The sequence below is a fragment of the Rutilus rutilus genome (assembly GCF_951802725.1).
Source record: "Rutilus rutilus genome assembly, chromosome: 8".
NCBI lineage: Eukaryota > Metazoa > Chordata > Actinopteri > Cypriniformes > Leuciscidae > Rutilus > Rutilus rutilus.
This window is the reverse complement of record NC_140222.1, coordinates 6,421,074-6,447,279: the sequence shown is the minus strand read 5'-3', so window position 1 is coordinate 6,447,279 and position 26,206 is coordinate 6,421,074. Positions and strand designations below refer to the sequence as shown.

Here is a 26,206-nt window from a genome sequence, read left to right as displayed (position 1 = left end):
CCTTAGTCCTTTTGTTAGAGAAGGAATCAGATCGTTCTGTTATTTTTGTTTTATTATTTATTTCTGTATTAAGTATATTATTCGGTCTGACTTTATATTTGGTGTCTTTAACTACTACTACTTTTACTTTAACTACTACATAAAAAAGAGAGCACTGCATCAAATTATTAATTTAAATGTTAATAGTACATAGTAGTTAAATAGACTGAATATGAAGTGGGTCCTTGTATTTTATCTCTACTGTAGAAAATGTGTGTTTGATGTTTATTTTTATTTTAATAGAAAAGATAAGACATTTGAAAAAGAGATGCATTCAAAGAAAAAAGAAAAGAAAGAATGACATCAATAATTTTAATAATTCACAAATACTCTTTTTTTTATTAAAATAATTTATTAATGGTCTGCTTGATTTGCCTTATGCTATCCTACAATTGCTTTTTATATTAAATCTTTATGAAAAAAGTATGACATTTATAATACATAAAACATTTTTTTTTTTTTTTATTGAATTTGAATCTAAAATAAAACTGTTATCAGTTCAGTTTGTAAGTGAAATTGAAACCAGCTTTGGGTTTCCACTGTTTTATCTGTGCACAAATCTGTCTAGTGTGTTCTGTCGATGGATAAACAGCTTCATCTGGATGTTTTTGAGAGCTGTGTGTGTCAGTTTGTGTGTGAAGGTGTTTTTTTTTTTCTATGAAGAAGCTCACAATCTTCCACTCCACACAAAACATCTTTACACTGAAATAAAGTGAATCCATCAACAGTCAAATAAGAGTCACAGGTCAGAGGTCAAATATGATTGACAGCTCACAGCACTTAATAACACACTAGACAAATATTTTAATTTGATCTTTATCTTTGAAGGATTCAGCAAATTAACATCAAATGATTCTCACAGGATCTCATGACAAGATCAAACTGTTGCTTTAAGATGTTTTTAACTTCTCTAGTCCGTGAGAACTTTATGAGGCACTTGAGAAAATAACACTATCTATCAGATCTAGTGGCCGACCAAAGTGGTGAAGCTCAGATGACGTGAATAATCAGTAAAACACATCAAAACTGTTAAAGATGATTTCACTGATTGTAGAGTTTCTCATGAATTTACTACAGAGCATCTTCACATCAGCACATCAGCCATTTTAAGATGTCTAGTCGACGAGGTCTTCACAGGCGTTCTGTCTCTAGGGCTCGTCTAGTTGTCTCAATCTCTGCTGACATTCAGGGCTGTTGTGTTCATCTCTATGTGCAGATCCTCCATCTGATCTGGATACGGACCAGATCCGGCTGACTACAGTAACCTCGGGATAAGAAAGAGACAGACAGACTAAAATTAGTGTAGAATATTAGTTCATCTTAAGATGTAACAAGTACATTGGATGTTATGGAAAGTGTTCCTGTTCCGGTTGAGCTGATTTATGCAGCCTAACAATCCTTTAACGGATGTGAATTATAGGAATGTGATAATGTGTTATGTGTATGCCAGGTTAAAGAGATGTGTTTTTACTCTAGATTTAAACTGACAGAGTGTGTCTGTCTCTCAAACAAAGCTAGGAAGACTATTCCAGTGTTTGGGCGATAAATAGGAAAAGGATCTTCCGCCTCCAGTGTATTTTGATATTCCAGTTATTATCAACTGGCCAGAACTGTGAGACTGCAGTGGATGTGAAGGACTATAAAGTGACAAAAAAGATAAGAAATAATATTAAATAAATAAAAATAATAAGAAGCTCACAATCTTCCACTCCACACAAAACATCTTTACACTGAAATAAAGTGAATCCATCAACAGTCAAATAAGAGTCAGAGGTCAGAGGTCAAATATGATTGACAGCTCACAGCACTAAATAACACACCAGTAGATACAGATATCTAATCCAATATTTCACTCTTCTGCTATTAGTTTTCATTCAGGGCCAGAATTAATTTGAAAATGTAAGATCAGCAAAAGCTTGTTGATTTTCGTGATGTTAAAGGAGACGGATGTGTGAGCGGAAACTAACTGAGGTTGGGGGAGGATTCACACACAACCAGATAAATATCTCAGTTCAGTTATCTTTCAGATGAAGTGAGAGTGACCTTGGTACCAGATAGTCTCAGTGAGCTCGTATTATGATTTACACATGCAAAGATGATTTAAGCATTTTCAGACCTTTAGAAAACACTTGAAAACGCTAGTATGGATGGAGATATATTATCAAGCCTGTTTATTTCTGCTTGATTTACACTGGTTTGGACTTTAACTTTGTTCACTGCTTGTGTGTTTTGCCTTGCTTCAGAGAAGCTGTTTGCTGATCGCCTGAACTTTGCCTTTTCCTGGTTTTGAGTTTTCATTCAGGGCCAGAATTCATTTGAAAATGAAGGATCAGCAAAAGCTTGTTGATTTTCGTGATGTAAAAGAGGATGGACGTGCGAGTGTAAACTGTGTGAGAGGTTACACAACCAGATAAATATCTCAGTTCAGTCTTTCAGATCAATCTGAGTGTTTCAGACATTAAGAGTTACTATCGTGGGCTTTTCAATGAACCGATGAAGAAAATGTTTCTCAAATTAGTTTTGCTCTGTTTGTGTTTGTGGCGTCTGGATGGTGAGTTTTAAATGTGTTTTTCTGGTTTCAGTTGTTTCTGTCCTGATGTGATAAATTACTGGTTAAATTAGTCAGAAAGGAGATTAACATTCACTGTTATTCTCGTATAGAAACAAATAATGTGTGATTTTGCTGAGAGAAAACTCTTATTTGAGTCACTCTTTTATATAGAACTGTTCAACTATTTCTCATTCATCATCTTTTGTGTTTGAACTTCTGCAGAATATTATTCACTTCACATTTAAATGATTAAAAGTATTTTAGTGAAGCTTCATCAAACCAACATCAAGTGATTTTAAAGCTTTAATCTGTGAAAAAGTTAGAGAAGATTAACATTCACTATTAGTGTCAGCAACTGTGGCTAGTGAAGCTCATGACTCTAATAATCCACACAATACACAGGAGAATCATGAGGAGAAACACAAACACATAACGTAGACGATACCGGACGATGAACTGAACAGAACTCAGGGTTTAAATAACAGGGAGATAATCAGAAGAACAGAAACAGGTCTGGGATTAATGAACTAATGATAGAGAACACAGGCAAATGGAAACAGAGAAAACTAAACCTAAACAGAACAAACATGTTACAGTTAGTCTCATATAGAAATAATTGCCAAATATTTACCAGATTTGTTACAGTGGTGGAAGGCTTCTTGCCTTAGCCTGTGTATCAGGAATTGGGTGTTTATTGATTAATTCATTTAATTTAAATTTATATTTTTCTTGATCCTGTGTTTTTTCTGTTGGGTTATTTATGTTAAAGGTAGGGTAGGTAATCCTGTTCAGAAACACTTTTTTTTATACTGGGTGAAATGGTCCTTCCATCCTGAGAGTAGTCAATACATTATGTGTTTAGAAAAAGGAATGAAAAAAATCAGACCTCTGTAGCAGCTGCAGGACAGTAAAAACTCTGACCAATCACTGCCATTCGGTGCGAATGTAAAGAACCAATCAGATGCCTTCATGTATCGTGCCCGCGCCCCACTGCGTGCGTTGCCCTGCGTGCACTCATCACATGTCACCGTTCCCGGAAATATTCAGCTCAAAGCACCTGCATATGCAGTCAGCGAAGGCATACAAGGCAAAAACTACTTCCTCGGACCCTGCCCGCACTCTTGAACGACCTCCTCTGCTTCGCCCTCAACCCCGGACCTGTCCTCGAACCGACGATGCGGTACTTGTCTCCGGACTCGGAGTGTACGTTAGTCTTCATTAGAGTCAACAATGTTTTCATCATGGAAACTCTTACATGCAAAACACCGTATATGTTATGAATCTTACACGAAATTCACCTTCATCACAGTGTAACTGATGGTAATGGAAAAACGTGTATCAATGCAACCTGTTTTTAGTTTTGCCTTATAAATATAACTGTTAGCTCGTTACCTAAAAATATAGCTCGTTACCGAATCAAACTTTACCATTATCGATATGCTAGCTTGATAGTGAGTACTAAAAGAAATCTTATTTATTTATATTCATAGTGATAAAGTTAGGTATTTTATTACATGTGATTCTGACATGATGTCACTGTATGTACTGCGCTCCTTCCTCTCCACTCGTCTCAGGTAATAAATGCGTCTTCCAGCTGAGCCTGAGCGTTTGGCGTCGCGCGTTCATGTGGAAGGAGCTCAGAAGGGAGGGGGTGGAGTGAATGGAAATAATGAGCTGTGTTTATTGCAGATTAAAAGGTCTACAGTCACTCGATTTTTATATTTTCTTTTTCAGAGTACTTACATTTTAATTATGTATTGGTATATAAAGACAGTTTAAACAAATTTGGAATGTTTTTTTTTTAGAAAAAGGATTACCTACCCTACCTTTAATGTTTTCTAGTTGTTTGATTTTTTTGTTCCAGATCTATTTCTTGTTCCTTTTCTTTCTTTTTTTTTCTTTTTTTTTTTTGTAAACGGAGAATGAAATAATTTGTCCTCTTAATACAGCTTTTCCTGTTTCCCACAGAAGAGATGGGGATGATTCTGGGGTGTCATTCATCTCTAGATAGCATGCCCACTCTCTTTTAAAATAGCTGTCAAATTCAGGGTCTTCTAGAAGAGATGTGTTAAAATAATTTAAAGCTGCCGTCGGCAAAAATTTTTTGATCAAATTCAGTGAAATTGACACTATAATCCGACAGAACAACATAAATAAGGTGGTTTTAGAAAAAAACCCGAGCTTCTAACTCCACCTGGAGCGTGTTATTTGTTTTGCAAAAATCCACCGCTCCCGGATCATCGGGTCCAATCAGCGCAGAGGGGTGTGAGATCTGACTGTCAATCACAGGTCGTGCACACAGATCCCCTCTCCCTCGCGCAGACGCGCACGTTACAATATCACATGCACACGAGTCACGACACGCCTGAAGATTGTACGAAGCGTGATGGCGGAGAGAAAATCTACTAACAAGCTTCCAATTCCTCGGTTATTGCTATCTATGGATAGATTAGCCAGAGCAGCCTACCTCCGAGTCCATGGTGTTGATCGATGCTGAAGAGACGGAGGCGTTCACAGAAAATCTGGTGCACACGCACTGACGAGCACGACCTCGATGGGAGGGTGCTCGATGGTAGTGGGGGAGGGGCATGAGAGTTGTAAACATTCTAAATTTTGGCTAAGTCCACTCAATCTGCCAGACTTGCCGACTGCAGCTTTAAATAATTTGGATGAAGCTTCAAACCAACATCAAGTTGTAACGTGCTCCAAGAGTTAAGTCAAAGTCAGGATCTAGATGCAGATAAAAACTATGTTTAATGGCTCAAAACAGTAATTCATGGCTTGAGCGTAGAACACATGCCATAGAGCGTGGAGCTTCACCATAGCAATGAACCATGAAGGGAATGTTCACACAAACATTAGAACAAACTAACATTCAAACAATAATCCGTAAAGAACACCATGGTTAAATAACAGGACCAATTAGATAACACTGACACCTGGGTCTAATTACCAATAACAACATGAACTGACAATTTTCACAATAAAAGACATGACAAAGCACAGGTTCCTTACACAAGTGATTTTAAAGCTTTAATTTGTGAAAAACTCTGTTCTTCAGGAGTGTTTGGTGAGTCAGTGTGGGAGGGAGATTCAGTCTCTTTAAACTCTGATCTTACTGAAATGAAGGATGATGATGTGATTCTGTGGAGGTTTGGAGATGAAAACACTTTAATAGCAGAAATCAATAAACGGGCCGACAGAATCACTGTATATGATGATGTTCTTGATGGGAGATTCAGAGACAGACTGAAGCTGGACAATCAAACTGGATCTCTGATCATAAACCCCACAACTGAACATGAAGGAGATTATAAACTACAGATCAACAGTGAGATCAAGAGATTCAGGCTCACTGTCTATGGTGAGTTAAATATCAGTTTCACTTGTTTTATATTTTATTCAGCACAAAGATACAATTAATAATGCAACATTCATTTTGGTTTTGGTTTTTAATGATGATATTAATTTAAATTTTAAATTTCAAACTATTTACTATTTACTTTACTAAATCATTATTACATGGCCTGGTTGAATTCTAATGTTGAATGCGGTGTGTTATTTCTTGATAACACACCACTGCTAAGTATAAGGCCCCGTCCACACTACTGCGTTTTCGTTTAGAAACGGAGAATTAAAACGAATACGATCTCCGTCCACACCAGCGTTTTAGCTGCGTATTAGAATTGATCTCCGTCCACATTAAAACGACTGAAAACACGGATCACGTGACCATTCACCAACACTGGGCATGCGCGAGCCGGTGTAAACAACTTCATTGATAAAATTATCCCACCATGCGCTGGTTCTTCCCGGGTTAACCCAAAACCGACGCTCCATGTACACGGTCGATACCGGGAATTGTCAAACGTAAACTATTTTATCGGGAATTGTCACATTGTCACTATTTTACCGGGAATTGTCACAGATCGCTCGAATAATAGCTTGCCTCCGGCGCATGTAGGCACTTAGCATTGTAAAATGCAGAATTTACTTGCACAACAGCTGCTAGAAAAGATATAGCCTACGCCATAACTGATGACACCCAATCAGATCCGAGCGTGAGCCTCTACTACGTCATCGTTTCTAAAGTCCTCCGTTTTGACCCGTCCACACTAAAACGCCCTCCGGAGATTCAAAACGAAAAACGGGTCGGCAGCGTTTCTAAACTTCTCCGTTTTGGGTCTCCGTTTTTGTTGTTTTAGTGTGGACGGGAGGTGCAAACGTAGCAAAAGGTCTCCGTTTTTAAACGAAAACGCAGTAGTGTGGATGGGGCCTAACACACCGTTGCCATGAAAAACAGAGCGTTGCTATGGACGCAGGATTCTAACCGTAGAGACGGAATGGACTATTTTCTTTAGCGGAAGCAATACAATCGTTTTTAAATCAATAAACTCCTTTTTAAATCAATATTTTGTCAAATTTATTTGGAGGGCAGCCATGTAATAAGCAGGATAATGTAGAGCGATGCGGTTGATATAGCGAATACAACCCCTTCAGGCTGATTCAAGCTCCGCTTCGCGTCGGGGTTGTATTCGCTATAACAACCGCCTCGCTCTACATTATCCCTTACTTAACTGTGTGTGTGTGTGTGTGTGTGTGTGTGTGTGTGTGTGTGTGTTTGGTGATTCAGGACTGGAGACAGTGATTGAGGGAGATTCAGTCTCTCTAAACTCTAATCTTACTGAAATGAAGGATGATGATGTGATTCAGTGGAGGTTTGCAGACACTACAATAGCTGAAATCACTTTAATAGCTGAAATCAATAAATGGACCGACAGAATCACTGTATATGATGATGTTCTTGATGGGAGATTCAGAGACAGACTGAAGCTGGACAATCAAACTGGATCTCTGACCATCACAAACACCACAACTGAACATGCTGGATTTTATTATCTACAGATCAACAGGGAGAGCAAGAGTTTCAGGCTCTCTGTCTTTGGTGAGTTCAAAAAAGTTTACATCTGTTTTTTAATGACATTTTTTTTTTTATTAATTCATACACAATTTTGTTTTTGTTATTTTATATTGTTTATTTTTAATGTAAATTTTAAACTATTCAAATTTAGTAAACCATCATAAAGTTGTTTAACAGTATTAATCTTTGCAAACCCTGTTTCTGTTTGTTCTCTGTGTGTTTGACAGATGAAGTGAAGTCAGTGTCAGTGAGGGAGGGAGATTCAGTCTCTCTATACTCTGATCTTACTGAAATGATGGATGATGTGATTCTGTGGAGGTTTGGAGATGAAAACACTGTAATAGCTGAAATCAATAAAGAGTTCAACAGAATCACTGTATATGATGATGTTCTTGATGGGAGATTCAGAGACAGACTGAAGCTGGACAATCAAACTGGATCTCTGACCATCACAAACACCACAACTGAACATGATGGAGATTATAAACTACTGATGTTTTCAGCAGGATTCTCATCAAAAGCATTCAGAGTTTCTGTTTATGGTGAGTAAAGATCATTTTTCTTCTCCTCCAAATATTCTTATCTACTATTTACATGTTGAATTGTTTAATCACTTTATAGTTTGAGATGACAGACCGTATAAAAACTCACTTGGAACCGAATACAAGATTGTTGATTAGATTTGATCATATTTCTGTGTATTCAGAAATATTAGTTGATGTCAGCGCTGATATTAGTGTTTATTGACTGATCTCAGTTTGATGTGTTTATTCCTCAGACTCTGTCCACTGTTGTGGTCCTGCTGAAGCTGTGATCTGATTGGTCCTCTCTGCTCTGGTGGGCGTGGCTACTTTCATTGTGTTTTAAGAGCTGAACGAGATCAAGCACATATTCACACATGATGATGTAATTTCTCACAGACTGATTATATTAATGTATGTCAGATATATTTATGCCTTAATATGTTCATCTTTTCAGGAAGTAATCTAAAGCAAAATGCTGAATTTTAAAGGTTCTTCAAGTGTGTTTTCTGTTTTAGTGTTTTTTTTTTTTTTTTTTTTTTCATAATTAATACTGAATATTTGAGCTTGATTATTTTGGGATTTAAAAAAAAAAAAAGTCTTTATTGTTTATATTTCTGTCAGATGTGAATGAAAGTGAATGAAAAAAAGTGAATAGAGAGACACAGAGCTCACTTTACTACTGCTGTATATTTGCTGTATGTTTTTTCTTGCCTTTATCAATAAAGTTTCTCACTCTGAGGTTCAAGAGTCTCTCCATGATCTCAGTCATATGTTTGACGAAATGGAAATTGGGCGAAACGGCCTCAGATGAAAGTGTAGAAGTTTCGAAATTAGCTAAATAACACATATTGCTGAAACTCTCCGGCTGGGAAGAGCGAACGCCAGATCATCTGTCCTTATTCTACTAGACCTGTCAGCTGCCTTTGACACTAAAGCACCAGATCCTCCTGTCCACCCTTTCTGACTCGGGCATCACTGGTACGGTATTTCAGTGGCTTCAGTCTTACTTCACAGAAAGATCTTTCCAGGTTTCATGGACAGGAGGGGTATCATCTAGTCACTGGAGTGCCTCAAGGTTCAGTGCTCGCTCCTCTTCTTTTCTCCATTTACACAGCTTCACTGGGAATGATCATACATGCGCATGGCTTCTCCTACCTACCACTGCTATGCAGAAGACATGAAGCTCTATCTGTAATTTCCACCTGATGATCCCGTCAGCTTGTATTCAGACATTTCTGCCTGGATGAAGGAGCATCATCTACAGGTCAGCCGTGCAAAGATGGAGATCCTTGTATCTCCTACAGACCCATCAGTTGACCACAACCTCACTGTGTAACTGAGGTCCACAACACTAACACCAACCAGGACAGCAAGGATCCTGAGGCTTGTGTTTGACGACCAACTCTGTTTTTCCACTCATATATCGACAGAAGCTCGATCGTGCAGATTTGCTCTCAGAAAATTGAATATTAGAAAAGTCTGAAGCAGTGTCTACTGGCAGATGATCCAGTAATTTTGGTGGAAGACATTTATAGTAACATGTTTTAACCCTCTTACACATGATGTCTCCTTATGTATCTGAGCTTATTGCTCTTCATCAAGCACCTAGGTCTTTATGATCAAATAATAAGTCATTTCTTTTTGTCCCTCTATCTCAAAAAGGCGATCAGGCCTTTGCTGTTGCAGAACTTAGAGAGATCACATCTTTAAATGTTTCTAAAGTTCTTGTTAGCTTTTGAGAGGTTGGGGTAGTATCTGCATAGTAAGTTGTATTGTTTTTATGTTTTTTTTTTTTATATACTACTGAATGAACAGCACTTTGGTCTGCAGGTGCAGTTTTAAAGTGCTTTATTAATAAATAAAGAGAAGTGAAGTGAAGTGAAGAAGAGAGGTGGCAGGACTGATAGCCTGGTATCAGGAAAAAAATCTCTTCTTAAAAGTAGCCTACATAAGACTAAGGAGATGATTATCAATTATGGGAGGAGGAAGGAGTAGCATAAATCAATTTACACAGGTGAGACAGAGATGGAGAGCGTGAAAACCTTTAAAGTCCTCATACCTATATCAGCGAGGATCTCACCTGGTCTCACAACACTCAGCAGATCCTGAGGAAATCCCAACAGCGACTGAACTTCTTGAGAAGGATGAGGAAATTTGGCAGGCAACCGAAATCCTCAGTGATTTTACAGATGTTCAGTTGAAAGTGTGATTGACAGTTCGATCACGGTGTGGTTTGGAAGCTGCACTGATCCATACATAGGAAACAGAGAGAAGATCCAATTGCAGCATGTATTTTTAATGAGGGTAATCCGTTACTCAGAAACAGTCCATGCAGGGGTCAAAACCAAGATAGCAATCCACATAAATAGACACAAGAAAAACAGGCAAGAACAGAACTCGGAAGTGGCGTGATAATTACAAGGACTCCATGACACATACTAAAACAGACAGGGTTATATACACAGGGAAATGACAATGCTAATGGGGAATTGACTGAGTGCAATGATTACATAGACAGTAAAAGAAATGGACACAGCGACCCCATTGGAACTCAATTGAGACAAGTGAAGCCCATTTTTAGCGATTTCTTAGCACTTCCTTTCCTGACGCGCAGACTCAAACCGTGCAAAGCGTTACACGGACCACGTGAGCATCCCGTCTGTCTTCTAGTAGCTGTGCCAAGATAAATCTGAATCATTCCCTTCCGAATCTGGCAGAGACGGAGAGTGTGAGTAGGAGGTGTCCATCAGCTTGGAGCAGGAGCAACTTTTGCTAGGTATTCTGATTAATTATATTGTCATTTTGCCTCCACGTCCCCCCGATTGCTCGCGAGCTTCTCCTCCCGTCCATACGGTAATCTCTCTACTGTGCGACAGAGAGTCGCGTGGTTATGACGCAATCGTTAGCCTACTTTTACAAAAACTGCTTCTACGGGGCCATAACATAAGCTACAAGGTAATGGAGCATTTTATACATTGTCGTGTTTCTTTAGAAATAAATAATGGACAAATGGAGTCTTTAAACGCCTCAGATGTAAAGTTATTCGCTGTCAAAGTGACGCCAAAATGAATGGGAGTCAATGGGATGCTAACTGCAGGTGAAGTTCTGCTACAAGATGGCGGCACGCGGCCGACTTCAACTTCTGAATGATTAATGACAAGGGACAGCTGAGTGCAATGAAGAAACAAGGATCGTGGTAGTTCAGAAAGTGACAGACACCGTGGGGAAGGAGGACATCTAGTGGTGACCCAGGGAACACAAACCAGACACTGTGACAGGAAGCTGCACTGATCAGGATAGGAAAGCTCTCCAGCGTGTGATAAAAGCAACTAGTTAATTTCACTAGGCACAGTTCTTTTGTGGAGTAGCCTTCCCATCACTTCAGGATATTTACAGCTCCAGCGTCATCAGGACGGCCCACAACATCATCAGGGACAATAAACATCCACAACACAACCTCTTCACACTCCTGCCGTCTGGGAGACGATACAGGAGTGTGAAATCAAGGACAAAAAGACTTAGTTTTTATCCACAAGCCATTATGCTCCTGAACAATACATGAGACACTAACCACTTCACTCCACATTACCCTCATTGACTGTTACACTGATTGTTGCACAATGCATAGTTGCATATTTTTGTATATATTTGCATATTTTTTTTGTATATTTGTTTATGTATTTGCTTGTCGTTATCAATAAAGTTTTCTCACTCTGAGTCTCTCCATGTTTTATTACATTTATTATGTCGAGCGCCCCCTGGAGGAAAATACAACTTTATGTAGCATTCACGAGGTCAGCATTGCACCACATACTGTATACAGCTTTACATTATTAAAACATTATTTAAAACATGGTAAATGTTGACATTGAGTTAAATAGTTTATTTAAATAATATTAATTATAAATAGTTTTTATTTAATAATAATAATACTTGTTCTACCTCTACAAACATTATTTTTTAATTATTACTAAATTGTTATGTTGTGCCTCTGCCAGATTTTCTGCTGTAAAACACCACCAATACATTGTTTCCACGACTTTCCAAAAACAGAGACAAATATAGAGAGATTGATTAGATTGAGTCAGAAGAGAGAAAGATGTTTAATTCACTGTGACTCCCTCAGCATCTGTATTAGAAACACTCTCACAGAAGTGTTTACTTGTGCTTTGTAATGCCAAGGTAATATAATGTAGCCTACAGTGTCATGTGATACACACACACAAAAATTGCAATTCACTGATTACGCTGCTTTATTTCTTTTATGCAGAGCTGATGTGTAAAGTAACGAATGTACATTGAAATACATGGACAAAAAGAGAGAATACGGAATCGCGCACTGCGCATGCGTCCTCATGTCAGCAGAGGAGCTGTGACAGACCAGACGCGACTCTCCTGCTCTTCTGACTTTATCCTGCTTTACAGGTAAAAACACGGGAATCTACAGCACATTTTCCGCACATTTTTTTTCCAGTTACAATTCTAAACAGAGAGGTGTTGCTATTTTGATTAACAGAAAGGTAAAATTCACAGTAAGCAGCATAGTTACAGATCCTGAAGGGAGATTTAGTAGTTCATTTATTAATTCAGAACATGAAACTGTGCTTAGCCAACTTATATGGCCCAAATGTTGATGACCCTTCCTTTTTTCACTCCTTCTTCACCTCACTATCTGAGCACACAGACACTGCATTGATTATTGGAGGGGACTTCAACATGGTAATGGACCCCACAGCTGACAGATTTAGTAATGCAGGTAACTATCGAAATTGGCAATCTGTTAACACTGTTAAACAATACTGGGACTGTGTGACATTTGGCGTTCTTATCACCCCAATCTTAAAGAATATACTTTTTTTTCTTCAGTTCATCATTCATACTCTAGATTAGATTACTTCCTAGTTAGCAGCTCTTTAGTTATCTGATATTCAGATTCACCCCATTACCGTGAGTGACCATGCCCCAGTTTCCTTCAACCTGAGGAATAAATCAATTACTCCACCCTCTAGGAATTGAAGATTCAATACGGTATTGCTTAAAGACCCTGATTTTATCAGCTATTTCAAAAAAGAATGGTCCAATTATTTAGAAAACAATGACACACCAGGAGTCTCAGCAGGCATCCTATGGGAAGCAGGGAAGGCAGTGATGCGAGGAAAAATAATTTATTTTGCATCACTTAAAAAAAAAAGAAGGAAAATGCAAATATGTCAGAATTAGAATAAAGAATTAAATCATTAGAGGACATCTACAACACATCACCAGAAGAACAGACGCTTAAGCAAATAAGGAAAGCTAAACTTGAATTAAATGAAATAATCAATAAGAAAACACAGTTTATGGTACAACGATTACGCTCGGAGCAGTTTGAACATAGCAACAAATCTGGAAAATTTGTATCTAACCAATTAAAAACTAACAAAGAAAAATCAACAATTTATTCAGTTAAAGATTCAGTAGGTAATATCACACACGAGCCCAATGCAATAAATGACACTTTTAGAAACTTCTATAGAACCTTATATTCATCCCAAATAGATCCATCAGATAGCGACATCCAGAAATTCTTGAACAACATAAACCTTCCAAAATTAAATGAAGAACAAGTCATGGCCTTAGATTCTCCCCTTACAGTGGAAGAGCTACATGAAGCCCTTAAACACATGTCCTGCAATAAAGCTCCCGGACCAGATGGCTTCCCAATAGAATTTTATAAAGAATTTTGGACAACACTGGCACCAACTTTTTTCAAAATGGTTGTACACAAATTATAGAAGAAAATTATTTAACATCAACCATGAACTTAATTTGCTGACCTTAAAATAATCTGCAAAACCTTAGCAGGAAGGCTACAGAAAATAACTCCTCTTATAATTCACCCTGACCAAACAGGTTTTACAAAAGGCAGACATTCCTCTACCAATATGCGTAGATTTATCAATTTAATAGATTATTCTAACATTAATAATTTAGAAACAATTATAGTATCTCTGGATGCGGAAAAAGCCTTTGAAAGAGTTAATTGGAAATTACTACTAGCTACTTTAAGTAATTCGGCTTTGGACCAACCTTTATTAATTGGATTAAGATCTTATACAAATCTCCTAATGCAAGAGTTAGGACAAATGATCAAACCTCTCCTAGCTTTAATCTGCAGAGAGGCACTAGGCAGGGATGTCCTCTTTCTCCATCACTTTTTGCCATCTTTATAGAACCTTTAGCAATGGCAATCAGGCTAAATCAGAATATCAAAGGTGTTTGGTCCATAAAGAATGAACATAAGATAAGCCTTTATGCCGACGACGTTTTATTATTTCTTCAGAACTCACGTACATCTCTCTCTGAAACAATCTCATTAATCAAAAAGTTTTCATCTCTGTCTCACTACTCTATTAACTGGTCAAAGAGCACAGCCTTACCGATAAACTGTAGTTTTCAAGGGCCATCCAGTATAGCATTACAGTCAGGTAATATAAGATATCTTGGTATAAACATCTCTTCCAGATTGTCAGATTTATTGAAGTAAAATCACACTCAACTACTGAAGACCATAGAAGAAGATCTTGCTCGGTGGAAATCTTTACCCATCTCACTCATGGGTAGAGTTGCCACCATAAAAATGATGATCTTGCCTAAAATCAATTACTTGTTCTCTATGGTTCCTACCAAACCTCCTATCCCTATACGTGGTTTAGATCACTAGAATCACAATTTCTTTGGAAGAATAAACCTTCTCGAATCAGCCTGAAAAATCTACAGAAAACTAAAGACAGGGGAGGACTAGACTTACCTAACTTCCATCATTACTTCTTAGCAAATAAGTTACAGTATATTTCCAAATGGCTTAAACCTAGTACATTAGATGAAACATGGATGGACATAGAGCAAGCACTATGCGACAACCTGGAAATTTCGAACCTGCCGTTTTTTAGCTCAAATATCAAGTCTCATAAGTGCTTTAAGAGCATTAACATCAGCACCTGTTTGACGGCCTGGTGGGAATTTCTTAAAAAAACAGACTCTTCAATGATCCCATGTAGGCTCACCCCTATATGGAATAATCCTGATATTATACTAAACAAAAATATGATTAATTTTATCCAATGGAAAAACAAAGGAATTAAACAATTAGAGCATTTAATCCATAACAGTACCTTTTTACCTTTTCAAACACTCACCTCACAGTACGGGATAAGCAATAACAGATATCTAGAATATCAACAACTCAAATCAGTAATAAGTAAAAAATTCCCCCTTAAGCAAACAAACCTGGAACTCCCACCAAGTTTTACAGAATTCAGGAGCCTTGGTACTCCAAAGCTACTATCGAAAATATATAGATTCATTTCCAAAATAGATGATACAATTTCATTACCAATTGCAAAATGGGAGTCAGATTTATCACTGAATCCCTCCAATCGGTTCTGGTCAGAAATAATACTAAATAACTTTAATATGACTGACAGCTTAAATCTACAACTTATATAATACAAAAACCTCCATAGAACTTATTACACAGGACAAAGGATGTTCAAGATGGGTCTTAATAAATCAAATATCTGCACGCAGTGCACAAGTAACACAGCAGATGATTACATACATGCCTTGTGGCTCTGGACACCAGTCCAAAGATTCTGGACAAAGGTTTGCAAGGACTTATCAATATGGCTCAAGTGTAATATACCTACTTGCCCAAAACTATGTATATTAGGTGACTTAAATGATATTAATATGGAGATCGACAAAGCACACATGGTCCTCACCACATTATCTGTAGCAAAGAAAACTATCCTCTTAAACTGGAAAACTAAAAATAATCTTAGCATTAACCAGTATAGAAATCTCCTGTCGGATCATATCAGTCTGGAGTCCATGTTTGCCTCTAACAAACTTCAATCAGCTGACTTCTACTCTCTTTGGGCCCCGCTGATTAGTTACGTCACTTAGCGGGAGGGAGGGGATATGCATTCCGCCCTACTGGGGGCTGTGGGGGTCTGCTGTATGGGCCCTCCAGTCTGCTGTGGTGGGGGCGCTGCTGGTGGGACTTCGATCATGTTTGTCGTCGGCCTTGGCTGGGCGATAGAGCTGTCCCGGGAGGGGCAGGGGGGCCTTTGGCCGCGGTGCTCGGGGGTGGCTCATTTTCCTCCCCTGGGCGGGGGGCTTGGCCGATGAATCGGGGGTCTGGGCTGGCTCGGGCGGTCAGCTGCCGGGGTGTGCCGGTGCGTGCCCTGGTGTCCGGTCGCTGTCCCGGGGTCCGGACTGCACTCAGGGAGGCGGGGTGGTGAGGGGGTGGGGGGGGGGGGGGGTATGGGGAGTGTGGAGGAGGTTAAGGGGGGGTGTGCGTGGGGGCAGTGTGAGGTGTGTGTGGGTTGATGTGTGGGATGGGTGTGTGTATGTGGGGGCTCTGTGTGCCGCTGGCGCTGGTCGGATGGATGTGGGGTCCCTCTAGGCCTGGCAGGGCTCTGTGTCCCGGCCCTCCTCCCGGGTTGAGCTGATGGACCTCTGTGCTGCCGCTGTAGTCGGGTCGGGTTGCTTGGGGGGGGGGGGTGGTTGGTTCGGGTCTGGGGCAGTTTGGGGGCGGAGGCCTACTGGGGTGGGTTGTGACCCTCAGGCTGCGGTCGGTGAGGGCTCTGGTCGTGGTGGTGGCTGCTTCGGTCCCGTGCTGGCCTCAGGGAGCAGGGGAACCTTACTGCCGTCAGCGGCTCATCATCCGGGGGAGGGTCACCAGACCCTGGACATTGTCCTTGGGTCCCCTCTCCTCCCTCCACCCTACCTCACACACGTAGGGATTTGGGGGGCGTGCTCATCATGTGGGGCGTGGCGGGAGGGGGCATCTAAGTGCCCTCGTTTGCTGCGCCCTGGGAGGGCATGCCTCTTATGTTTTAATAACACTTAGTCACTAAACATATGAACACTAACAGCACACAATCATGCATGGGGGGTGGGCTATGTAGTGTCTGGCGGGTGGGGTTGTTCAGGTGGATGAGACCGCTTGTGTGGCCCTGCCCCCAGCAGTGTGGTTACTACCCCCCAATTTTAATTACAATCAACACACTTTTGACAAATTATCATAAGTGTGTGTGTGTGGGGGGGGGGTGTGTGTTTGTGTCCTCTCGTGCCCCTGTTTCCTGAGGGCAGGGGGCTGGGTTTGGTGGGGTGGGGGCGCAGCCGGGCCTCCGGGTGTGTGGCTGGGGCACGTTAGGCGTTGGCTGGACCTCGTGTCCGGTGGGGGTGGGGGGGATGCTCTTTGGCCCGTAAGGCCCTGGGCTTCACGCCGTGCCTGTCCCGGGTGGCCGGCTGCGTAGCGGGGTCGGCGGCTGCCGTTTCGGCCCGCTGGGGTCTGTCCTCCGCGGCTGTGGGGGGCTCTGGTGGGGGGCTTACTCTGCCACCGTCTGGGTGGAAGCATGTCCATCTTTGTGGTGTGGTGGTGGGGACACGTACCCTTGGGTTGCTGCTGGTGGTCGAGGTACTGGGTTTCCTGGCCTTCCTCTGCCTTCCTTTGGAATACGGTTGCGCTTACACTGTCACACATATCACTAAACACGCTTCACCCCTCATATTCTGGATGGTGACACTATCACTGCATTTCCTGGGAAACTTGCAAACAGAGTACATTACTGTTATTTAGCTATATATATATATTTTTTTTTTTTTTGTGTGTTATACATATAGGTATGTGTGGACTTATGCATGAGTGAACGAATTTTTTGTGCCATGATTGTTGTTTACTCCAAAGTAACTTTTCTTCTTTGTGTGCATCTTAGGATTGTGAGCCTACTGTCCGGCTGGGGCCGGGGGTGGTTTTTTTTTTTTTTTTTTTTTTGTGTGTCTCAACAGGTGTAGTAGTTGGCCGCTTGGTGTATCCCTCCCTTTTGTCTCTCTACTCCCCCTATCTCTTTCAATCCCTGTCCACTTTCTATCTTCTTTTCACTTTATCTTTCCGTCAGGTCCAGCAAAATTATGTAAAGCTTATCTACAAACAAGCATCAAAAATAAAATAAAATAGACTTAACATTAAGGGGAGCCTTATCATTCATAAAGCTCCTCTTGGCAAAAACAAAACAAAACACGGGTATTGTTATAAAAATCTATTCTATAAAATGGAGTAGGGATTGCACTATTACAATGTCCAGTGAATGTAAACTGTTATTGGTGAAGCAGTTTGAGGACGTGCTGTTTTTCTTGATTTATGATGTTCACTCTAACGTGAAGAATATTGTTTAATGTGCTCCAGTGATCCTTATATTTAACTATAGTGTTGTATTACTTATTTTTGGGTTACAAAATGTTTATTTGTTCGTGTTAAAGGGTTAATAGATCTCTTGGAAGCTCACTAGCGCTTTCTAGTCACGTGATCAGACTCTGAGGAAAGTGAATCTGCATCCATTATGCGGGAAATGAGAGTGAATTAGCGTTACGAAACAAGTACAAATAGGAGAACACATAATTACATTGTGTACTATGAGTTAATACACATTCATTCTCATGGTGTTGGTCAATATCAATATATGCTGTTATAAAAAGTCTGCTCAAATGTTAACTAAAGAAGGTCAAATGAAGAAAGGAGGCAAAAGAGTGACAAAAGATGATTTATTTGTATGTTGTTGACACTGTCATAGAATAGAGACACAGACAAAGGAATGTGAAGTAATGCTTCAAAAGCAATTGTGTGTAACTGAATTTAACTGATTGTAGAATATAAAATATCAGCAGAGGAGCTGTGAAAGACCAGACGAGACTCTCCTGATCTTTATCCTGTTTTACAGGCATCAGTTAATCTGTCATAGATCGAAAATTATTTTTAAATAAATCGAAAGGATTTATTTATTTCTTTTTTTGGTCTTTTTGGAGACACTTAAATATTTTGACTCAATCTTCTTAATTTTTTTTCCCTCCAAGTACGATAAACATTGAGAGTACACGCTTTCACAGCTTTATAATAGCCTATTATAATATAGTTATAGTTAAAATTATGATTTTTTTAGTTTTCATGTCTTTTTACACTGGTCAAAAGCCCAAGTTAAGCAATATCACATGAGCAAGAGTGTTGTTTTCCTGAACATTAGCACGACTGCAAATGTGATATTGAATTTATCAATAGTTTTGTCACTCTGTGGTTCAAGAGTCTGTCCATGTTTTATTACATTTATTATGTCGAGCGCCTCCTGGAGGAAAACAGATTTGATGTATATTTGATCAATTTCAGCAGAGCGCCGCCTAGTGGCTCACTCTGAACTGACATGTTATCAGGAGTTGTTTGCTCAGTTCCCTTTCGAAAGCTACAATCGATGCTGCGCTGCTCAGCGCATTGGGAACGTCTTTAATCGTGACCAGCTGTGAATATTGTGTATAACACGTCAATGAAATTGACCCGGAGGCAATATAGCCTCGGTCGGTGACGTCATCGGCGCGCCCCCGCGACACGAGGCTATAAGTAGATGAGCCACAGGTGCATCTTCAGGTCTTTTGTCTTCAGACCATTACTGTGCATGTGTGAACGTCAAAACTCTCTCTCTACCTTTTATCTGCTACAGATCTTTGCTAGGAGTTAGTTTATTCAGGCAGTGTGCAGAAAATTTCTCATTTCTCAAGCCTTTTCTCTCTCGCACATCAAAGAGTTTAAAAAGAGGAGAAATGAGCCAACAAAACAATAAGTGTTGTGTTCCTCCATGCTCCCATTCCATGTCAGAACTGGATACACACACTTACTGCTTGCTTTGTTTGGGAAAGAACATGCTGCCCTTGCATTTGAGCAGGTGATTGCGAGCACTGTGGAATGTTTACAGTTAAGTGCTTGAGTTCGCTTTGCTTATTTCAAGGGGTAGCGCCCATAAAGATTGTGGGGCTCGCGTGCGATCTGGCTGAGAAGCGAGAGACGTTGGTTCCCTATCGCTCGCTCTCTCTCCAGATCGCGATGTCCTTTTGCCTGACTACCGAAGCGTGCCTCGGCGCTTCTTCGGCTCGGGCAGAGGACATTGAATCTCGTGGGTTTGTCGCCTCCGAGCGTTTCTCCCGTGATGATAAAAGGAGATTGCTCGTGGCGATCGCTTGTGCAGTGACCAGATTGATCTGATCACAACAAAAAGAGTCACATAAAACAGTCTATAAATAAATAAAGATTGTAAATATTTATGTCTTGTGTCCTCGACATTGAGCCATTCTACTATCGCGGGTGCGAGGGCACGCGATTATATGATATTGCCTCAGTTTGGAGAGACGCTCGGCTATCTCTCCCCTGGGATCATATTATCAGATGCATTTTCAGCGGTTAGGCTGGTACTGCGTTGTACACCATGGCCGTGTGAAAAGCATACCAGGTTGATCTTATGAAAGATTTAAACACAGCCTCTCATCCAGACCGTGTTTGCTTGTCTGATTGGGATGTGTTTATTGCTGAGGAACTGATATTTATATTTATATATATATATATATAATATTTATATAATATAATTATATATACATATATATGTATGTATTATATATAATATAATATTGTCTGGCTGTTTTCCGGACACATTTAATTCTGAAGAATTAAAGCTGCCTCTGAACACATCTCTCGTTATGTTAAAACGTTTGAGAGGTTCTGGTGGTGACTTGAGTGATGGTCGGATTACAGCTAGACTGCCCTCCTTGAGGATCTCCATGACGTTAACTCGGTTATGGGAAAACCTTATTCTTCGTGCATCTTTGTGCCCTTGACGTATTAAGACTATCATGGGTGCGGGGCTGTGTGGTTATACGATGATGGGCCAGTCTGAAGAGACATTTTCTTCTCTTCTTTTTGCTCATCATCATTTTAGGAGGGTTCAAAAGCAGAGTGTAACGAGTTGCGCTCCCCCTCGTGAAAACTGGGGACCGGCTCGTTGTACTCAGCAGCTGCATAATAGACCTAAGACAAAATCCTGAGGGTTGTTTTGTCCCAGGTCTGTGGGGGTGTGCCCCTACGGGACGAGACATGTAAATCAAACAGCTCCTACCTGACACCCTCACGAAACCACTGTACTTCCTCGCCACCTCTGGTGATTCGGGGAGCAGCGGTTTCCAGCGAAATGTTAGATGTTCTGTTGCTTTTCTGCTGTCATCCAGGACACGGAACATCTAACATCCCCTCAAAAGGAAGTGTTAAGTTGATACCACTCTCAGAGAGTCTGGCAGCGTGGAAACTTCTGCCAGGTTTTTCTATGTGGGTATGAAGTACAGTACAAATAGGATAGAATCCAATTTATTAATCGTCCTCCGCGTTTCAACGGCGTGGTATTCACTTCCGTGAGACCGGAACTGGCGCATGTACTGTTACAAGAGCTACAATCTCTGCTGAGAAAAGAGGCCATAGAACATGTTCCTCTTCCAGAGAGAGAGTCAGGCTATTACAGCAGATACTTCCTGGTCCCCAAAAAGGATGGGGGGTTGCGTCCAATCTTCGATCTTCAAGGCTTAAACTGTACAGTTAAAGCACTCAAGTTCAAGATGTTAACGGTAAGACGATCGTGTCGTAAATTCAGCATCACGTTTGATTTGTCACGATCGATCTGAAGGACGTATATTTTCATATCGAATATTGCCACAACACAGGAGGTTCCCAAGTTTGCTTTTGGGGGCAAAGCTTACCAATTTGGGTCCTTCCATTCGACCTAGCCATGTTATCTCTAGGGGGCTGAGGTCAACGCCAAGGGCGTTCTCTCTCCCACCCTGAGGGTAACATGTTTGGGGTTAAATGAGACTCTGTCACCATCGGGCATAATTGTCTCCCGCTCGTGTCAGGACCAATTTTAACATCCTAAGCAACATCTAGCTAGGTCAGGACATTACATGGGTCTCATGGCAGCTGCGTCCACAATGATTCCTCTGGGCCTTTTGCGCATGAGACCATTTTAGTTGTGGCTCAAAACGGGGGATTTCAACTACAATCCCCAAGGGCAAATAAAGGCAGGAACACTCGCTGAGTGCTTCGTGTCCTTTCTAAAATCCATGTTTATGGTGAGTCACGCGCTGAACGCTTCGTGCACTTTCTAAAATCCATGTTTATGGTAAGGGTTACGCGCTGCGGCTTCGTTCCCTTTCTATGTGGTTCAGACCCCGGTTCCTTGCTTTGGGTCCCACTTTAGGTGCGTCTCGCTGTCGCAGAATGCTAACGGCAGACGTCTCCCTGATAGGCTGGGGAGCGGTCTTAAGTGGTCGTCCAGCTCAAGGGGAATGGGAGGGTCATCAGCTCAATTGGCACATCAACTGCCTCAAGCTGATGACTGTATTTCTGGCCCTGAAATACTTTCTCCCTCAGTTGAGAGACCGTCATGTCCTAGTGCAGCACAGCGGCAGTCTCTTACATAAATTACCAGGGAGGTTTGTGCTCACGCAATCTGAACAGAATAGCGAGGCAGATCTTTCTCTGGGCCCAGGAAAAGTTCCTGTCACTCAGGGCAGTGTACATTTCAGGGCACCTGAATGTGGGAGCGGATTTACTGTTCAGACAGAAACTACCGATAGGGGAATGGAAACTCCACCCAGAAGTAGTCAAACAGATTTGGACCAGATTTTACGAAGTGGTGTTGGACCTCTTCGCCTCTTATCAGAAAGCGCAATGTCCCCTCTACTTCTCTCTGAATCACCCAGCCCCTGGGTCTGGATGCGATGGCGCACACATGGCCCAGAATGTGCCTGTATGCGTTTCCTCCAGTTTCTCTGCTCCCAGGAGTTCTAGCCAGAGTTTGGTTCTCCGAGATAATATCTCTCCTCAACAGCTCGCCATGGACGATTCCGGAGAGGAGGGACTTTCTGTTTCAGACGGAGGCCGCGATATTCCATCCCAGGCCCAACCTCTGGAACCTTCATGTTTGGCCCCTGATGGGTACCAACTGAGGGACACTGGGCTTTCGCCTGCCGTTATTGAGACCATTCTAAGTGCTAGGGATTCCTCCACTAGAAAGAGTTATGCCAACAAATGGAGTGTCTTTGAAAGGCGTTGTACATAATGCAGATCCGGTCAACTGCCAGATTGCTTCAGTTCTGGATTTTCTGCAGGAAAAATTAACAACAGGCACATGCCCCGCCACTCTCAAGGTTTATTTGGCCGCTCTTTTGGCTTGCCATGCCTTGGTTTACGGGGTGCCACTCGGGAGACATCCTCTGCTCGCTTGTTTCATTCGTGGGGCCAGACGACTGAGGCCTCCCGTAAAAAACAATATCCCATCATGGGACATAGCAGTAGTCCTAGAAGGGTCTGGTTGAGACACCTTTTGAAACTCTAGAATCAGCGTCTGAAAACTTCTGACTCTAAAGATGTTTTTTCTTATGGCAATAACTTCTTTGAAAGAATTGGGGATATGCAGGCTCTGTCGATTTTGCCACCCTGCTTAGACTTTGCCCCAGGAATGGTGAAAGTGATTTTGCATCCTCATCCTGATTACCTGTCTAAGGTGCCTTTTTCGGCTATACATCCTGTCACGCTTGAGGCCTTCTGCTCTCCGCCATTCACGACGCCGGAACAGGAGAGATCTCATAGACTATGTCCAGTCCGTGCTCTTCAGGCCTACGTCCACCGCACTAGCTAGTAGCGTAAGTCAGAGCGACTTTTCGTCTGTTATGGGGGCCGCAACCGATGGCTGCCGCCACTAAGCAGACCATGTCACAATGGGTCAGGGATGCTATTGCTCTTGTCTATGAGGCGCGCGGTCAAGCTTCGCCAACGGGTTTAAGGGCTCACTCCACCAGAGGGGTCGCCTCCTCTACTGCCTTGGCAAGAGGTGCCCCTTGCAGTTTATTTGTGATGCGGCAGGCTGGTCCTCTCCGCACACATTCATAAGATTTTGTAGTTTGGATGTTCATGCCACTCCGGGCTCTCATGTCCTTGAGTCGACATCGCAAGCTAATGTCTAGACCTTCTTACGTTCTTGTGAAACACACCTGCACAACCGTGGGAGTCCAGACATGTTCAAGCACGGCGGCGTGGGTATTCTCGTTCCCAATGCGCTGAGCAGCGCAGCATCGATTGTAGCTTTCGAAAGGGAACGTCTCCGGTTACTTATTGTAACCTTGTTCCCTGAGAAAGCGGAACGAGATGCTGCGCTACTTTGCCGTGCTGAAGATGTCCCAGGACTGCTCTTCAGACAAAATATCCTGACGATGCACCTGTGGCTCATCTACTTATAGCCTCGTGTCGCGGGGGCGCACCGATGACGTCACCGACCGAGGCTATATTGCCTCCGGGTCAATTTCATTGACGTGTTATACACAATATTCACAGCTGGTCACGATTAAAGACGTTCCCAATGCGCTGAGCAGCGCAGCATCTCGTTCCGCTTTCTCAGGGAACAAGGTTACAATAAGTAACCGGAGACGTATCTTCTGTCACTGACTTGACTAGTTCTGTCTGATTGGTTTTGCTGTTCAGCTGGAGGATCGTTTGCTTTCTCACTAAATAATTTCTTCACAAACATGGTATTACTTTTATATGGTGAACAGAATTTCTTTTTGGACACAATAGTTTATGGATCTTGGTCTTTTCTTGTCCTATCAGATCTTGTTCCTCCACCTCAAGCTGTGAATCTCTAGCCCTGTGACGGTGAAGCCAACTTCTGTTTAAGTAGAGGTCGACCGATATGGGGTTTTTTTTTGGCTGATATGTTTGGATGATTTTCCTTTTTTTCTTCTTTTTTTCCCTCCTCATAAAATCTTACCATTAATAAGAAGTAATAAAGACAATTGCTTTAATTAAACATTTATTGAACAACACAAGCACAATCAGTGAACTTGTAAAAAAAAAATATATATATATGTATACGTTAAATATTAAATACACAAAACAGGTCATCAAAAATGTAGACTGTCAAATAAAGTTTTAGTGCACAAGAAACTTGCTTAAATAAAATAAATAGTATAATAAGAATAAGTTATAAGTAATAAATTGTAGGTTTCAAATTTCTACATATGGCACATTTATTGAGAAACAATCAAAACATTTGATCAGAAATGAGCAACAAACGTCCTGAAGAGAGTTACAGGAGAGAGCAGAGCCAAACACTCACAGGATCTCATGACAAGATCAAACTGTTGCTTTAAGATGTTTTTAACTTCTCTAGTCCGTGAGAACTTTATGAGGCACTTGAGAAAATAACACTATCTATCAGATCTAGTGGCTGACTGGAGCTCAAAGTGGTGAAGCTCAGATGACGTGAAATAATCAGTAAAACACATCAAAACTGTTAAAGATGATTTGACTGATTGTGGAGTTTCTCATGAATTTACTGATCTAGACGGCTATTTAAAACCGCAGCTCAACCCGTGACTGTGGTGTCTGTCGAGGTAGTCTAGCGACGGCAACACAAGCGTGGGACTCGAGGAGATACCAGGGCCTTCCACAGAGAAAGAGTATGAAGTATCTGTGCATTCAGGGCTGTTGTGTTCATCTCTATGTGCAGATCCTCCATCTGATCTGGATACGGACCAGATCCGGCTGACTACAGTAACCTCGGAATAAGAAAGAGACAGACAGACTAATATTAGTGTAGATGCCGTTCCTCTTACGATGTTACAAGTACATTGGATGTTATGGGAAGTGTTCCTGTTCCGGTTGAGCTGATTTATGCATCCTAACAATCCTATAACGGATGTGAATTATAGGAATGTGATAATGTGTTATGTGTATGCCAGGTTAAAGAGATGTGTCTTTACTCTAGATTTAAACTGACAGAGTGTGTCTGCCTCCCAAACAAAGCTAGGAAAACTATTCCAGTGTTTGGCGCTAAATAGGAAAAGGATCTTCCGCCTCCAGTGTATTTTGATATTCCAGTTATTATCAACTGGCCAGAACTGTGAGACTGCAGTGGATGTGAAGGACTATAAAGTGATAAAAAAGCTCAAGTACTGAGGAGCGAAACCATTCAGGGATTTGTGAGTAATCAGCAGGAATTTATAATGTATGTGATGTTGAGTTTTTCTCTTTTATTAAATCAGTACAAACATCTGTGTGTCTGGTTTGATCTGTCGGTGGATAAACAGCTTCTGCTGGATGTTTGTCGTCTCTGTGTGTGTCAGTAGTTTGTGGCTGAAGCGTTTCTTCATTTTCTCTCCTGCTAATAAAAAGCTCACAATCTTCCACTCCACACAAAACATCTTTACACTGAAATAAAGTGAATCCATCAACAGTCAAATAAGAGTCACAGGTCAGAGGTCAAA

At 41.2% G+C, this 26,206-nt stretch overlaps 1 protein-coding gene across 2 annotated transcripts in view; it reads left to right on the top strand.

Annotated features, from left to right (window-relative positions):
• Positions 1-2,097: 2,097 nt before the first annotated feature.
• LOC311295292 (uncharacterized protein) overlaps positions 2,098-26,206 on the top strand; it is a 34,750-nt gene continuing 10,641 nt past the window's right edge. The window contains exons 1-5 of one of the 2 annotated variants that reach the window (XM_084416599.1): positions 2,106-2,590; positions 5,652-5,954; positions 7,224-7,535; positions 7,739-8,053; positions 8,290-8,780. In XM_084416599.1, coding sequence (XP_084272725.1) covers positions 2,533-2,590; positions 5,652-5,954; positions 7,224-7,535; positions 7,739-8,053; positions 8,290-8,330 — 1,029 coding nt within the window. In that variant the 5' untranslated portion in view covers positions 2,106-2,532 and the 3' untranslated portion in view covers positions 8,331-8,780. Of the gene's footprint in view, positions 2,591-5,651; positions 5,955-7,223; positions 7,536-7,738; positions 8,054-8,289; positions 8,781-26,206 lie in introns of those variants that run through there. The other variant, XM_084416598.1, reaches the window with a different exon arrangement.